The 16211-nt window shown below is 34.4% G+C and overlaps 1 protein-coding gene across 2 annotated transcripts in view; it reads right to left on the bottom strand.

The window, feature by feature from the left end:
• The window catches only part of SOS2 (SOS Ras/Rho guanine nucleotide exchange factor 2), an 89279-nt gene that overhangs the window by 18682 nt on the left and 54386 nt on the right, over nt 1–16211 (bottom strand). For both annotated transcript variants that reach the window (XM_047079703.1, XM_047079702.1), the window contains exons 10-16: nt 15494–16149; nt 13974–14055; nt 12476–12598; nt 8269–8372; nt 6232–6454; nt 2956–3075; nt 2625–2787 (exon numbers count right to left, since the gene is read on the bottom strand). In XM_047079703.1, coding sequence (XP_046935659.1) covers nt 2625–2787; nt 2956–3075; nt 6232–6454; nt 8269–8372; nt 12476–12598; nt 13974–14055; nt 15494–16149 — 1471 coding nt within the window. The remainder of the gene's footprint in view (nt 1–2624; nt 2788–2955; nt 3076–6231; nt 6455–8268; nt 8373–12475; nt 12599–13973; nt 14056–15493; nt 16150–16211) is intronic.

Below are 16211 nucleotides of genomic sequence, written 5' to 3'. Positions count from 1 at the left end.
ACCTCACTCCATACTGAAAACTTATTTCCAGCTATGGCGTACCTGGGTGGCTCAGTCAGTTAGGCGTCCAACTTTGGCTCAGGTCATGATCTCGCTGCTGGTGGGTTTGAGCCCCACAAGGGGCTCTATGCTGACAGCTCAGAGCCTGGAGCTTGCTTCTATGTCTCCCTCTATCTCTTCCCCTCCCCCACTCAGGCTCGCTCGCGCGCTCTCTCTCTCTCTCTCTCTCTCTCTCTCCCCCTCCCCAAAATAAACATTTTAAAAAATGTAAGAAAAACTTATCTTCAGCTGGATTAAGGACTTAATGTGAAAGACAAAACATTAACATCTTAGAGGAAGATCAATTAAACAAGACACCCAAAAGCACAAATTATAAAAGACAAAATAAGTAAATTTGACTACATTAAGAACTTTTGTTCATCAAAAGACATTTAAAAAAAGGTGAAAAGGGAAGATCTGACAAGAGATATTATCACACACTAACTGACAAAAGACTAAGTTCCAGTATATAAGAGAACTCATACAGATTCAAAAGAAAAACTCAACAATTAAAAAGTCAAAAAATTTCCATAAGAAGAAATACAAAGAACAATAAATGTTTAAAAAGAGGTTCAAACTCATTAGAAATCAGGGGCTTATCAACCAAAACCACAAGACTAGAAAATGAAAAGGACTGACAATGTCAGTACTGGTGAGAATGTAAAACAACCAGAACTCACACATTTCTGGTGGGAGTATAAAGTGGTACAATTACTTGGGAATACAATTTGGCATTTTCTAGTATAGCTAATGATACCCATATCCTATCATCTAGTAGTTCTAGGTAAATAACAGAGAAATTTGTGCATGCATGCACTAGGATTTATTTAGAGAATGTTCATGGCACTATAACTGATAATAGCCTCAACTGGAAACATGCAAATGGCCATTAAGTAATGAATAAATAAATAAAGTTTGGTAAATCTATTCTTATAATATGATACAGCTATGAAAAAGAATGAACTATAGCAGCAAGATACAACCTGGATGAATTTTTTTTTTTAAGTTTATTTATTTGGAAAGAGAGAAAAAGAGAGTGTGAGCAGGGTAGGGGCAGAGAGAGAGGGAGAGAAAGAATCCCAAGCAGGTTTCACGCTATCAACACAGAGCCTGATGTGGGGCTCTATCTCACGAACCGTGAGATCTTGACCTGAGCCAAGATCAAGAGTTGGATGCATAAATGACTGTGCCACTCAGGTGCCCCAACCTGGATGAATTTTAGGAAGATAATGTTGCATAAAAAAAGCATTTGAAAAACTATATTCATATATAATTAAGAAACATGCAAAATGAAATAGTACATTGTTTAGAGATACAAATAATAAAACTATAGGAAAATAATAAGCAACAAAATTCAGAACGGTAATTGGCTCTGAACTGATGAAAAAGGAGATGGAATTGGGAGTTCTTAAATTGGATACCAGGTATACAGGTGTTGTTTGTATTTTTATTCTTTCGGCTTTAGACATATTTTATAAATATTGTTCTATACCTAATATTAAGAGACTAAAACTTAAACCTCTCAAAATAAATACATTACACTTTAGAGTTTTTCAAAGTCAGAATTAAAATTATTAATCTATTAAATAGATTAATATTTGGCAATAATCAACTGTTAATATCCTTCATATATGAAAAATTCATACAAATAAATAAAATGCAAACACCCAAATAGAAAAATACATATACGAAAGCAGTTTGCCTTCCACTCCCCTCTAATCATAACCAACTGAAAGAACCAATGTTAAGAAAAGAGTATGTATCTTTCCATACTCTTCTCAATGCTCATGCAATTCCATTAACATGTTTAGGGTTTGCTCTGTTTTGTTACATAAAAATGAAATCGTATTATACTCATTGTTCAAAAGTTTTTCCCCTATAATATTACAAATATTATTTTAATACAATACACAGATCCTACTCACTTTTTTTCTATAGCTGAATAGTATTCTACACTGTTGGTGTAGAACAATGTATTCAAGTCATTCTATTTATGGACATACAGGTTGTTTCTACTACTAGTAGTAGTACTACCACTAGTGGTTTTCTGCTACTACAATTAACGCTGCAGAAACTACATCTTTGTACATTAACCATACAGTCTGGCACTTTTATTTCTGGATCCAAGAGTATGTGTTTTTTAACATATACTTTCTGTATCTTCTGAATTTTCTATAACAAACACTAAACATGTACTCTTATATATAATTAAAAAAACCAAATTTTAAGTTTTGGAAAGACTTCTCTCCATGTTCCTCTTTCTTTGACTGTATACATTAAACTAAAGGTAATTGAAGTAATTTGTATACTTATATTTAAAATGCTTGTCATTTATTTGAAACAATCAATGTGTCACTGGAAAAATCCGTTTGGAACTTCATTACATTTAAGTAGCATATTAAACAGAGTCTCAAGTCATACATTCCTTGAAGAATCCTAGGCTTACCAGTGTATACTGATATATTTAAGGGAATAAGATGATTTATAAAGGATTCATTCAAAACTACTGGTGGTAGAACCAGTGTCTTTTACATCAATTGTATCTCCCCCCCAAAAAAGATAAAATATTTAAGCCTAAAACTTACCTCAAAAGTATGGTCTAGTCTGTACACTGACACTGAATTTACTGCACTGACTATCTCCAATACACCATTGAAATTATTCAAATCTTGAAAAACTTGCAGAATTTCTATAATTCTACTTAGTACTGCCACCCGTTCCTCAAAATTTTCTGCTTCCACAATGCACCTAACCAAAAAAATAAAAATAAAAAAAATCATGGCTTAAAATGCAATTATGCAATTTCCTCACCTCATGTAGAAAAGAAGAAATGTATTTTTAGCCAGAATTTAAGCTTATAGATGACTTCTATTATGATTATTAAGAAGTAATAAGACAGAATAAGTAAACACTCACTTTTCAAACCAGAGGGTGAGATTTGTGGTATGGCGAATCATTTTTAATAAATTTGGAGAATTTATTTCTTTATCTTCTTTGGTCCACACACTCCCTACAAGTTCAGAAGGCTGGACTTTCCTGTGGAACCAAAAATCAATCCAACTTAACTTACAAATGATTAGTATCAAAATTATTTAAAGATCTCTTAAAACTTAGTAAGGAAAAGACAACCCAAAAGATAGATGGACAAACATATAAACAGGTTTAAATCACAGAGGACTGGACCCAAATAGTCACATAAACATGAAAAAATATTTTATCTCTTATTCAGGGAGAAGAACATTAAACCACAACAAAATGCCATTTCACTCCTGTCAGACTAACAAAAGTCTAATGATACCAAATGGGTAAAGATGTGAAAAAAACAGCACCTTTCCAACACTAATGTGCAAGTGAAAACTATAACAATCACCTTGTAAATAAATTTAGCAATTTCTCAAAATACTGAAGATATACATATTCAATTACCCCACAATTCTATCTAGGTATATATTCTAGATACACCAGGTTATAAGAAAACATGAGTAAGAATATTCAGTGAAGCAGTCATTATTTCCAAGAGTGAAAAATCACAAACAACCTAGAGGTTCATTATCAAGAGACTAGATAAATTATGGAGCATTCATATAATGGAATATCACACAGTAATTAGAATAAGCAAACTAGAGCTATATTCATCAACTTGAATACCAGAAACAATTTAAGTGCAAAATATGTTGCAGAATGATACATAAGTATAAACTATTTTAAATCTGCAAAACAATATTATATACTGTTGATCAATGTGTGTATGTATATAAATTATAAAGACATACATAAGAACAATAAACACCAAATAAAGGATAGTGGTTATTGGGAGAAAGAAGAGGAATGGAATTGAGAGGAATTAGTGTAAGGATTTCATTTTTGTAATGCTTTTGTTGTTCATGAGCCCTCCTTATGTAATTTTCTACATTTTTTTAAATACCTGAACTACTTCATTAAAAAACCAGACATAAAAGCAGATTAAATCATTGTATACAGTCAGTCAGGATTACATATTTAAAAAATTGACCAGTGGCATACCCATCAATGTCCTACAGACGTGGCTATTAATTAAAAAAAGGTTTTTAATCAGTAGATTCAAGTATACATGGATACTTGCTAACAGTTTTTAAAATAAGTTTTCTTATGTGGTTCTATTATTTCACCAGAAATTCAGTTTACAGTGTCAACGTTTTACATGTTAGTCTTAATCCATAATACACATATCACTTAACAAACCTATTTTCTGTGTTCTGAAGGCAGGTCCACATAGAGCTAAGTGTTTTTGTTTTGTTTCTGATGTCCACTCATGTAACAGTTACTTTATGAGGAAAAACTTGATACAATACTATTTGCTTTTTAATCTCATATAACAAGTCCCTCATTCCTACCTTTACAAAAGCAAAAAACAACCTGAACTCCAAATTACTTAAAATACAACACAATACTCTGAATCAGATGTTGACAACTTCTGATGTGTGTGCTAAATTCTGAATGGCACGGCCAGGGCGAACCAGAAGCCCAATTCTAAAGAAGGAAAAGTTTTTATCTCTGCTGCCTTCCTACATTCTCCATTAGCACTAAATTTTGTATATTCTTGCTTTTCCCTTTAAAAAAGTGGCTGCCAGTCAGGATAACTTCTTAAAGGTATTTGTATTTTGGAAGGGATTCCGAAATGCAGAAAAGTTTTTGATGGAATGACAGTGGTGGGAGGTCATTTTTTGACAGAGTTGGGGGAGGAGGCAGTTACCTGCAAGGCCTGTACTCTTCATAGGAGCCTGGGTTGTAAATGAAAGAAGAAAGCTTAAATTAGGAAGAAGACAGAATAGGGCTAATGTAATGGGAAAGGGACAGTGGTTTAAAAAAAGATGGTAGAGGAAGAAGCTGATAAAAGCGAGCTGAAAGGAGAGAAGACTATAGTTAGAAGCTGCTTGAATTAGTAATTTTGAAATAAGAATGATTTGGAGTGATAACAAGATATGGAATATGACCACGAGGGGTGTTTTGATTTGGAGTGGAGAATGACATTGGAAGTGATGAAACCATGAAACTGTAAAGGTTAGGTTGTGAATGGGTGATCTGCATGGATACAGGGTAATGGCAGGAAGTGTTTTACAAGTAAAGACAGATGATGGGATACAGATCAAAGTAAACAGCCAAGCACATTTCTAATGAATTTCACAAATGAAAGAAAGTGGTTCAGAAGTTTTAAGCATGGGTCATCATCACACCTAATAACTTTTCTTTAAAGTTAATATGAATTTTTAACTTAAATAGAGGGGCAGAGGGAGGACAGAGGATCTGAAGTGGGCTCTGTGTTGACAGCAGAGCCCAACATGGGGCTCGAACTCACAAGCTGGGCGTGAGATCATAACCTGAGCTGAAGTCAGATGTTTAACCAACTGAACCACCCAGACGCCTTAAAGTTAATACTGACTTCAAACAGCTGAAGTACTTAAGACTCCTTTCAAAAAATAATGGAATCTTTATTCTTCTAAAAATTTTGTTATTCAATTGCCTAGCAAACCTAACTCAAACTCCAAATTGAAATTTTGATTATGTAGAACCTGAAAAAAGAAAATAAAGCTTGTCTCACTCAACATTCTATTTACTCAGCTGCCTTTAAGAGTCTACCGATCCATACTGACTGATTTAGCTGAACCAACTCCAACTAAAGCAATCTGAGAAAGTATTAGGAGCAGAAGCTGGGTGACTGCCTTGAAAGTGTTGCTATTCTGCTGCATAGTTTCTCTCCACCACTACTCTAGTGAAGGATTTAGGCCTAAACAGCAATAAGACTTTTACCTATAGAAAAAAATTGTAGTTAAAAACTGTGCTGTGAGCTTTCCTCCAAGCCCACAAGAAGACATGAGGGATTTTTTTTTAAAAATTTCTTTTAATATTTATTTATTTTTGAGAGAGAGACAGAGTGTGAGCAGGGGAGGGGCAGAGAGAGAGGGAGACACAGACTCTGAAGCAGGCTTCAGGCCCTGAGCCATCAGCACAGAGCCTGACGCGGGGCTCGAACCCATGAACCGTGAGATCATGACCTAAGCTGAAGTCGGATGCTCAACCGACTGAGCCACCCAGGCACCCCGACATGAGGCATTTTTAAGCATTCATAAATAATTTGCAAAATGTTCTGAAAATAGACAGAGGTATGTTTAAGATTCTTGAAAACAGAGCAGCAAATGAACATTAATTGTTTACCTGTAGAGATCAGATTCCAAAAGTGTCAGCTGACGTGCAATTTCTATTGGATGAAGTGTCATAAGATCAAATGTTTCAAACTGTCCTGGTCTGCTAATATGCCATTCAATTGGTGGAGGTGGACTCTCAAAGGTAATATTATGGCTTATTCCATTTGCCTGAGCTTGTTTCTTCCTCTTGATGATCTTAGCAATTGACTCTACCCACTTCTTCATAGCTTTCCCTATGTTTGTGTTGCAGAGTACAAATAAAAAAAAACCTTTTACTTGACAGACTGACTGCAAATCTTTATATAATCTCTGATCTTCACCCAGCTTCAATAATTATCAACTCATGGCCAATTTTGGTTTCATCTAACCCCACTCATGCCCTCCCTCCACCCCCCATGTTATTGTGAAACAAGTATATCATATTATTTCATTTGTATTTAAGTATGTATCTAAAAAATTAAACACTTTTTTTAAATGACCACAATACCATTATCATATATAAAAATGACAATAACTTAATATCACCAAATATCTAATTAGTGCTCAGATTTCCCTGATTCTCTCATAAATGCTTTCTAATAGTTGGTTTCTTCGAAATAGGGTTTGAACATGAACTATAAATTGCACTGAGTCAGTGTCTCAAATCTCTTTTCATCAATTTACAGTCTCTCCTTTTCTCTCTCATTTTTGCTTGCAATTCACTTGTTAAAATGGAATCATCTGCCTTGTGGTATTTCCCAAGTCTGAATTTTTCCAATTGTTTTTGTGGTATCTCTGTTCCCTGTTTTTTCTGTAAATCATACGCACAGAGATGTGATACGATATAGGATCAATTTTTTGACATGAATACTTGCACGAATAGTTCCAACAGCCAGCATATAATGTCCAGTTACTTCTCTTGTTACAATATTATTAGGGAGTTGAAAAATAGTAATATTCTAATTCTATCATTCCTTCTCCATTTATTAGTTAAAATATTTTTATAAGAAGAAACTTTCCCTCATCACTATTTGGTTATGCTGTGGTATAACTTACTTCAGAAAGGCCTTACGACATCAACTTTAGACATTAACATAACCCTTTACTTGCTTTATTCTAATACATATACGTATTTTATTTTTTTATTTTAGAGAGAGAAAAAGAGTGAGTGTGAGTGGGGGAGAGGGACAGAGGGAGAAAGAGACAATCTTAAGCAGGTTGCACACTTAATGCAGAGCCCAACATTGGACTGGATCCCACGACCCTGGGATCATGACCCGAGCCAAAATCAAAAGTCAGATGCTCAATCCACCCAGGTGCCCCTACATATATTATTTTAGCAGTTTCTTAGATCATATATAATTTAGTGTCCTCATTAAGAAAATAATATAAAAAAATTAATTTACTACCAAAAACAAGTATCAAGGCACACATGATGATAATGTATCTTAAACATCTCAAAGCTGAAACAAAGGAATCACAGTCTCTATTTTAAATAAAATCCCCCTTAAGTAAAAACAAGTAGGAGAGAAGTTAGGTTTAAACTATTCTTAATTAATGCCTTATACTGTTAGATAAATGATCTTGATTCAATAATATACATTTGCTTAAATGTTCATGGTGCAGAATTTAATTTCATGGGCTGTGCTCTGAAACTTCAGATAGGAAAGTCCTATCTTTCAGGTGCTAAAAATATACAAAGACTTTTCCAGAAGTAAATATCATTTTGAAAAGCTGTTAACCATTCAAAACTAAAGAATAAGATTAAGAAGAACACGAAAATAGATAAAATTAGTTGAAAGAATGGAAACCTTGAGATAAAATTTTAAATGTTTATTAAAGAAGACTTATAACTTCTTTTAAAGAAAGATTCTCCTAAAAACCTTGAAAAGGTAAGGTTCTCAGACTTCCAGTGGCTCTAACATGTGAGTTCCTTAGAGTCTATAAACCATACCAAATGTTATTTCAACTGTTAAAATACATAAAATAGTTTAGCTTATTTAAAAGTCAAATTTAAAAATCAACTCATGTGCAACATAAGATTCAATCAAACCTTTAAATAATATACCTCTTACACTTGAAATGAAGGATTCTAGTCTCTCAAGCAACTCCAAATCTCTTTCAAAGTCATAAAAATGATGTTCAACCCAGTGCCGAAACACATTTAAGATCCTAAAAAAAAAAATGGAAAGAAACACATTTTAGCAAAACCTAAACTTCTTCTACTTCTCTAATATCATAGTGACAACTTTATATACAAGGGCCAATATAACACTCAGAGTCTCTATTTTGTATTTAGTTAAAACCTTAAGGGGGCGCCTGGGTGGCGCAGTCGGTTAAGCGTCCGACTTCAGCCAGGTCACGATCTCGCGGTCTGTGAGTTCGAGCCCCGTGTCAGGCTCTGGGCTGATGGCTCAGAGCCTGGAGCCTGTTTCCGATTCTGTGTCTCCCTCTCTCTCTGCCCCTCCCCCATTCATGCTCTGTCTCTCTCTGTCCCAAAAAATAAATAAACGTTGAAAAAAAAAAAAAAAACCTTAAGTACTTCAATGATGTGAAAACCAGTCTCAAGACTAATTTACTGTTTTAAAATTATACTTTAAAAATATTTATAAGCATAAAAATTGTAGTTTCCATATTTAACTACCTCTTTATGCTTAGGAAAAGTAACTTTTCTTTATAGATATGTAGAAAATTCATCTTCTGTACAGTACAAACACTATTTTAAATTCTTAAATTGAAAAGGATTTTTTTTAAAGATCTAAATTGATATATTTTTCACATAAAATGGCAAATCAAATAAGATTAGTGTATTTGTTTCCAAACTCAAGTGCTATTATCAGACTTCTGTTATCTACAGTTATGCCCACATTTCCTTATTTTATGTCAAGATAAAAATATTTCTGACAGAGCTGTTTTGTTTTGTAGTACCTCAAAAATGACTTTTACAACCTTGCAGAGATTTAATCTATCTGTATAAATATAACATTATATATAACAAATATAACACTACATAATGATAGTGTAAATTAATTACTTTAGAATTTTTTCTTCATTATTTTAAAAAATGACCATTTGTAGGTTAGCTTCTCTCCCCCCCCCCAACCCCACCCGACTTTAGTTTTTCTCCCAGGCTAAGAAAAAACTTTAAATTCCCAATCTCTGTCATGTTATCTATAATAAAACAATCTTAAGTTACTGTGTGCCTGGTAGACTCGGTGGCTTAGAAAATATTTCAAAGAAACAAAACTGTTAACTTCTAGTTCACACTTAGGTCAATCTGTTGCCAATTTCTGTCCTTCATAATTTCTACAGCAGCTAATGTAATTTTAAAATTAGTATCATGTACAGGAAAAAAATCTCATAATTAGACTTCATCAAAATTAAAAACTTCCATTGACCAAAAGACATTATTAAGAAAATGTAAACAGATGGGGCACCTGGGTGGCTCACTCAGTTAAGCGTCTGACTTCCAATTGGGTCATGATCTCACAGCTCGTGAGTTCGAGCCCTGCATCAGGCTCTGTGCTGAAAGCTTAGAGCCTGAAGCCTGCTTCAGATTCTGTATCTCCCTCTCTGTCTGCCCCTCCCCCACTAGTGCTCTGTCTTTCAAATATTAATAAATGTAAAAAAAAATTTAAAAAAAGAAAAATGCAAATTAAAACTACAAAGACATACCACTATACCCCACCAGTTCAGCTAAAATATAAAGACTGACATAACTAAATGTTGGTGAGGATATGGAGCAACTGGAACTCTCATACATTGGTGGTAAGAGTGTAATAAAGAACAATCACTTTGGGGAAAGATTTGACAGTTTCTTTTAAAACCAAAAATATACTCTACAAAGCTAGCCACTCCACTCTGAGTTATTTACCCAAGACATATGAAAAAATATATTCACAAAAGATTTATAAAATGAAGTTCATAGCAGCTTTATTCATAGTAATAAAAAACTGAAAAGAACCCAGGTGTCCTTCAGTGGGAAAAAAAAATTGTGGTATATTCATATTGCTACCTTAGCAATAAAACAGAAGAAACTACTGACACAAGCAAAAACATGCTCAGAAGCATGATGAGTGAAAAATGTCAGACACAAAAGAGTACATAAGAATCCGTTTATATGAAATTCTAAAACAGGTAAAACCAATCTATGGAGGAAGATGAATACTGCTTTGGGCAATGAGGACAAAAATTGATTAGAATGGGCATGAGGAAACTTTCTGAGGTGATGGGAACATTTATATCTTGAAAGGAGTTTGGATTATAGAGATGTATGTATTTGTTAAAATTCAACTGAAGTACATTTAAGATGTGATTGTTTTGGGGCTACTGGGGGGCAACTGGTTGAGCAACCAACTCGATTTTGACTCAGGTCAGAATCTTAGTTTATGAAATCAAGCCCCACGTCAGGCTCTGTGCTGACAGCTCAGAGCCCGCTTGGGATTCTCTCTCCTCTTCTCTCCTACCCCTCTTCCACTCATGTGTGTGCATGTGTATGCACATGTACTCACTCTTTAAATAAACTTAAAAAAAAGATGCAAAAGTACAATAAACAAATAATGCACTTTTAATGATATACAAATTGAAGTATTTAAGAAGTGTACTTTGAAATACATCTCCTAAATTTGACGATTAATGGACCAAAAGAAGAATAATAAATGAATATATGTGTGATAAAATAAATATAGCAAAATTAACAGTAGATCTAGGTGGTGGATGTATGAACTCTCACTGTAAAATTCCCTCAAATTTCATTTATGTTAAAAATTTTGCAATACAACAATAGAAAATGTTACAATCATTATAAAAATTACCATCATTGGTAAAAATTCTTTAATGTTTGTAGGACTGTTTTAACAACCTGGCTTGTATTTCAAGGCCATCTTGAATTCCACCCCATTCATTCCATATAGTTAATACCACCTACTACTTCTTGCAATACATTGTCTTCATTTCTGTTGAGTCAGTTTCCGTACTTATTTCGTCTGCACACCATTCTCACTTTTGTCTTCTTGCCTTTGTTCATACTATTTCCCAGGACCTTGAATACCTATGGTCATTTTCTACCTACCTAAATCCTATACACCCTTTAGGGGCACTCAGATTTACCTCTTCCAAGATGGCTTCCCCTAGCTAATCTTAGCTATTGCTCAAATTATATAGGGATATATTTTTTAAAGCCACTTAAACATTTAAAATAGAATAACTATTATTACCGAACACAGAGCTCAAATTCACAACCCCAAAATCAAGAGTCGCATGCTCTGACTGAGCCAGCCAGGTACCCCTTAAATTTTTTAAAGTTTTGGCTGAGAGTCATGTAGCTGGGAACTCTATCATTTCTCTGAAACTACATTCATTTGTGACAATTATCCTGGAAAATAAATCATATACTCAGTTCCAAAGTTGTAATTTATTAGTTAGCAATAATCAAGGAATCTTAATATTTACAAAGAAAAAAATATTTAGATCATGTACAATTAGGGACTGTAAAGAAAGCTAGTCAAAGGAGCTTCCAATTTCCAATCTCAGTGGTATAAAAAACGAACACAGGCTTAAGAAGTCAGAATGGAGTCTGAAACCTGTCCTGCTGTTCTCTTTATATGACCTATCTTAAATTACTTTATCTTGCTAAGTTTCAATTTCCTCATATAAGTTTCAATTTCTTTCATATATAAAGTAGTAAATGTGTTATGAGGATGAGATAAAAACGATAAGGCATTTAGGTACACAGTGAGTACCTAACAGCTGGCAGCTGCTATTATCAATTAACATGTTTAGAAATTGCTGAAATGGTTTTTTAAATTTTTTTTTTCAACGTTTATTTATTTTTGGGACAGAGAGAGACAGAGCACGAACAGGGGAGGGGCAGAGAGAGAGGGAGACACAGAATCGGAAACAGGCTCCAGGCTCTGAGCCATCAGCCCAGAGCCCGACGCGGGGCTCGAACTCATGGACCGCGAGATCGTGACCTGGCTGAAGTCGGACGCTTAACCGACTGCGCCACCCAGGCGCCCCTGAAATGGTTTTTTAGATGAAGTAATAAATGTCTATGTTTTGTGTGAGAATAATGGGGAAAGAGCTATAGATTCCATAAATATCATAAACTATAAAATAGCCCAGAATTACTAAATGATCACAAAGGAGGAGGAGCAAAGTTGACAGTAGGCACACTCACATAAAATTTTATAATTTTTACTTAACAGGTATCCTGGTATGCTAACTGTATATTGAAAATTGAACAGCACATAAAAAATAAAATATTCAGGCCAAACCTAAGTTGTACTGGTTGGACATATTCCTTGCGAAACCTTTTAAGGTCTGCACTGATTGGCTGTTCGCCTTTCTCTACTGCCAATTTATCTGCTTCAGTAGGTTCTGGCTCTGGAATTTCAAATCTAAGAAAAAAAAGAAGCAAAATGAGAGAAATTTTTTGTTTCATATACAAATGAAAAGGATTTAAAATACAACAGAAAAAATATTTTATTTAAGCAACTTTCTTTCTTATCATTTATGTGAAAAGTGCAATTACTGATAAACTTTCCCCGAAGTATTACATACTGTAAGAAATTGTTCTTTAGCTATACAGTAGGAAGGTTTAATATTCTTACTTTTATCAAAACAAGTTTGGTAACTAGCACTGATCAATACAGAAAAGGTCAATTAAAAAGATCAAGCTATATAAAAATAATCTATAAGGAGAAAAACTTTCTTAAATGATGTAACAGAATTGGTATATCTAATAATCTGTCCTTAATATTTATTTTGTTAAAATTAAAGTAGACAAAACTTCCTTAAATGACTACATACAAGAGAAGGCCCAAACTGAATTTTAAACAATATTTGAAGAACACACTTAAGTGGATAAGGTAACAATCAAAGCTAAAACAAACAAATAAAAGGAAACCTTGCCCAATCATAGGAAATATAGCTAAAATAGGAGTCTAAGAAATGTGCTTTCCTTATTTTGGACATGGAAATACAACTAACTAGATCTTCATAGCACATTACACTGATTCAGTCTGGTAAACTTAGTTTCACAGTACAACATAATGATACAGGTGAAGATGTAATTCTGGTATTAGGTTTTTATATGTGAAACAAAAATTACTTTGGAGCCCAGACACTATCTAAAGAAGAAAAATTCAATCCAAAACTTAGAGTTTTTAAAAAACTAATCATAATGAAGGAACTGTTAATTTTTTTACATATAAGACTTTAATTATGTTTTTAATAAGAGTATGTATCTTTTGGAAAATGAAAATGAAAATATTTACAGATGAAATATGTTGTGTAGGATTTACTTCTAAATAATCCTGGGTTAGAGTATTGAAGTCAGTAGGGAAAGAGATGAAAAATGGGTTGATAATTACTGAAGCTGGATGATGAATAAATGGGGTTTACTGTACTCTTCCATTTACTCTTTTATACGGTTTGAAATTTTCTTTAGTAAAAAGTCTATTTTAAAGTGACAAGTAAAAAAGTCTCTTTTAAGGAAGTTTTTATTGCCCCCCAAAAACTCATTTAAATACATACTCAAAATTGGGTCTTTTTGATTACCACTATAAATATTGCTATGATCTGAAGAGACCTCTGTTATAAAAGATATTTCAATCAGCACATTGTTTGAAGAGAACAGTAATACTACTAATTTAATGCCAAATATATTATGTTCAAAAACTAGCTGAGCACATACTAGGTCCCCATCACTTTGCAAGGAACAAAGTAGTTAACTTTTTATCAAGTGTTAAGTAAAATAAATATTTTTCTTACCGTTCAATCAGTAAGCTTAGTAATTCCTGTGGTTTACAAAATGAACGGTATGTAGTAAGAAAAGTACGGACAAAATTGGGATCTGAAAAGATAAAGAGTATAAAATGGGACGTATGTTCAATTTATTCAGTTTCATTAATTCAAAGTAGCATATTTTGGAGGACTTCCTCCTTTTTTTTTTCAATGTTAATTTATTTTTGAGAGAGAGAGAGAGAGAGAGAGAGAGAGAGCGAGCGTGCACACGTGAGAGCAGGAGAGGGGCAGAGACAGAGAGGGAGATACAGAATCTGAAACCGGTTCCAGGCTCTGAGGTGTCAGCAAAGAGCCCAATGTAGGGCTTGAACTCTGAACAATAAGATCATGACCTCAGCAGAAGTCAGAAGCTTAACCTACTGAGCCACCCAGGTGCCCCTTTTCCTTTTTCTTTTTATTCTGGTTCCTCCCACCATGGTCTTCCTGCCAATTATGGGATTTCTTTTTTTTTTAATTAAAAACAATTTTTAATGTTTATTATTTTTGAGGGACAGAGAGAGACAGAGCACGAGCAGGGGAGGGGCAGAAAGAGAGGGAAACACAGAATCCACAGCAGGCTCCAGGCTCTGTCTGAACAGAGCCCGATGCAGGGCTCGAAACCCACAAACCGTAAGATCGTGACCTCAGCCAAAGTTGGATACTTAACCAACTGAGCCCCCCAGGCACCCCATGGTATTTCTTGATAAATGAGGACTGTTTTCCAATTTAAGAGTCATACAATTTTTATGAATATTTAATAATTAATGAAGTTAACAATATTATAGATATATATTTTTAAGTTTATTTTCAGAGAGAGAGAGAGAGAGAGAAAGAGAGAGAGCACAGTGGGGGATGGGCAGAGAGAGAGAGGGAAAAAGAGAAAATCCCAAGCAGGCTCCGCACTGTCAGTGCAGAGCCCGACGTGGGGCTCAAACCCATGAACCGTGAGATCATGACCTGAGCCAAGTCAGACGCTTCACCAACTAAGCCACCCCATGTGCACCAACAATACTGTATTTTAGAGACATTTAATTAGTTATTTATTCCCTTTGATCCTATGGAATTCTTTTTATATTTTAGAAGCAATCCCTTTTTTTCCATGCCTCAAGCATTTTTTTCTTTTTGCTTCAAGTTTTTAAAAAAAATTCTAGTTAGTTAACATACAGGGTAATATTGGCTTCAGGAGTAGAATTTAGTGATTCATCACTTATGTACAAAAACTGGTGCTCATCACAAGTGGCAAACTTTTTTTTTGAGTTTATTTATTTATTTGGAGAGAGACAGACAGCACAAGCAGGGAAGGAACAGAGAGGCGGGGGGGAGAGACAGAATCCCAAGCAGGCCCTGTTCTGTCAGCACACAGCCAGATGTGGGGCTCGAACTCACCAACTGTGAGATCATGACCTGAGTCAAAATCAAGAGTCAGACGCTTAACAGACTGAGCCACTCGGGTGCCCCAAAAATGGCACAACCCAGGTAAGCAAGCATTTGTAATGAGTTTCACATACCTGCATACATATGATATGTTAACCTTTCAATTAATTTCACCACAGTTCCTCCTTTAATGATGGGAATTCCACTTCTACTTTGCAAGTTGTCTTCAAAAACAATGTTTTCCTCAGAGTCTTTTACCACAAAACGATACACTTCAGGGCTTGGTAATCTCAATGGCTGCTCATTTTCTTCTTTCAATAACACTGAATCTAGCATTCGATCTAGTGTACTACGATAGTGAAGAGAAATAAGTGCGGCCATCCAATTATTTTTCTCTTCAGCAGACTTAGCAGCAAATATTATGCTGTTTTCATCTTTGGATACTATTTCAAAAGCATGTTTACACTCACAGGTATCTTCTTTATCACATATTTGTATTTTCCTCATGACAAATTTTTCTTTTAATCTGTATTCTGCACTACTGTAACCTGGAAGGCGTGACTGGCTATGATTGGGCTTACAGCTAATCATTAAGCCATCAAAGAGGAAAATATGCCGTTCATGTTTAGCACCAATTCGTGTCAATGGACCTTCCATAATGAATTCATTACAACACTGTCCAATATCTTTGCCTTCCCATCCATCTATGTTTTTCTGAATTTCATTCATTTTTTTAATAGCCAGATGCTTGCTTCTTAAGTGACGATTATAAAAAGGGCAAATAGGATCCCTAAAAAAAAAAAAAAAAAGATAAATTTAGCTTTTTCAATGACTAAGCAATCCAAATTTCTT

Source organism: Lynx rufus, unplaced genomic scaffold (genome assembly GCF_022079265.1).
Source record: "Lynx rufus isolate CCGP_SWC_20201006 ecotype Redwood Valley unplaced genomic scaffold, mLynRuf1.p SCAF_17, whole genome shotgun sequence".
NCBI lineage: Eukaryota > Metazoa > Chordata > Mammalia > Carnivora > Felidae > Lynx > Lynx rufus.
Note: the sequence above shows the minus strand (reverse complement) of the source record. Positions and strands in the feature narration are given on the sequence as shown.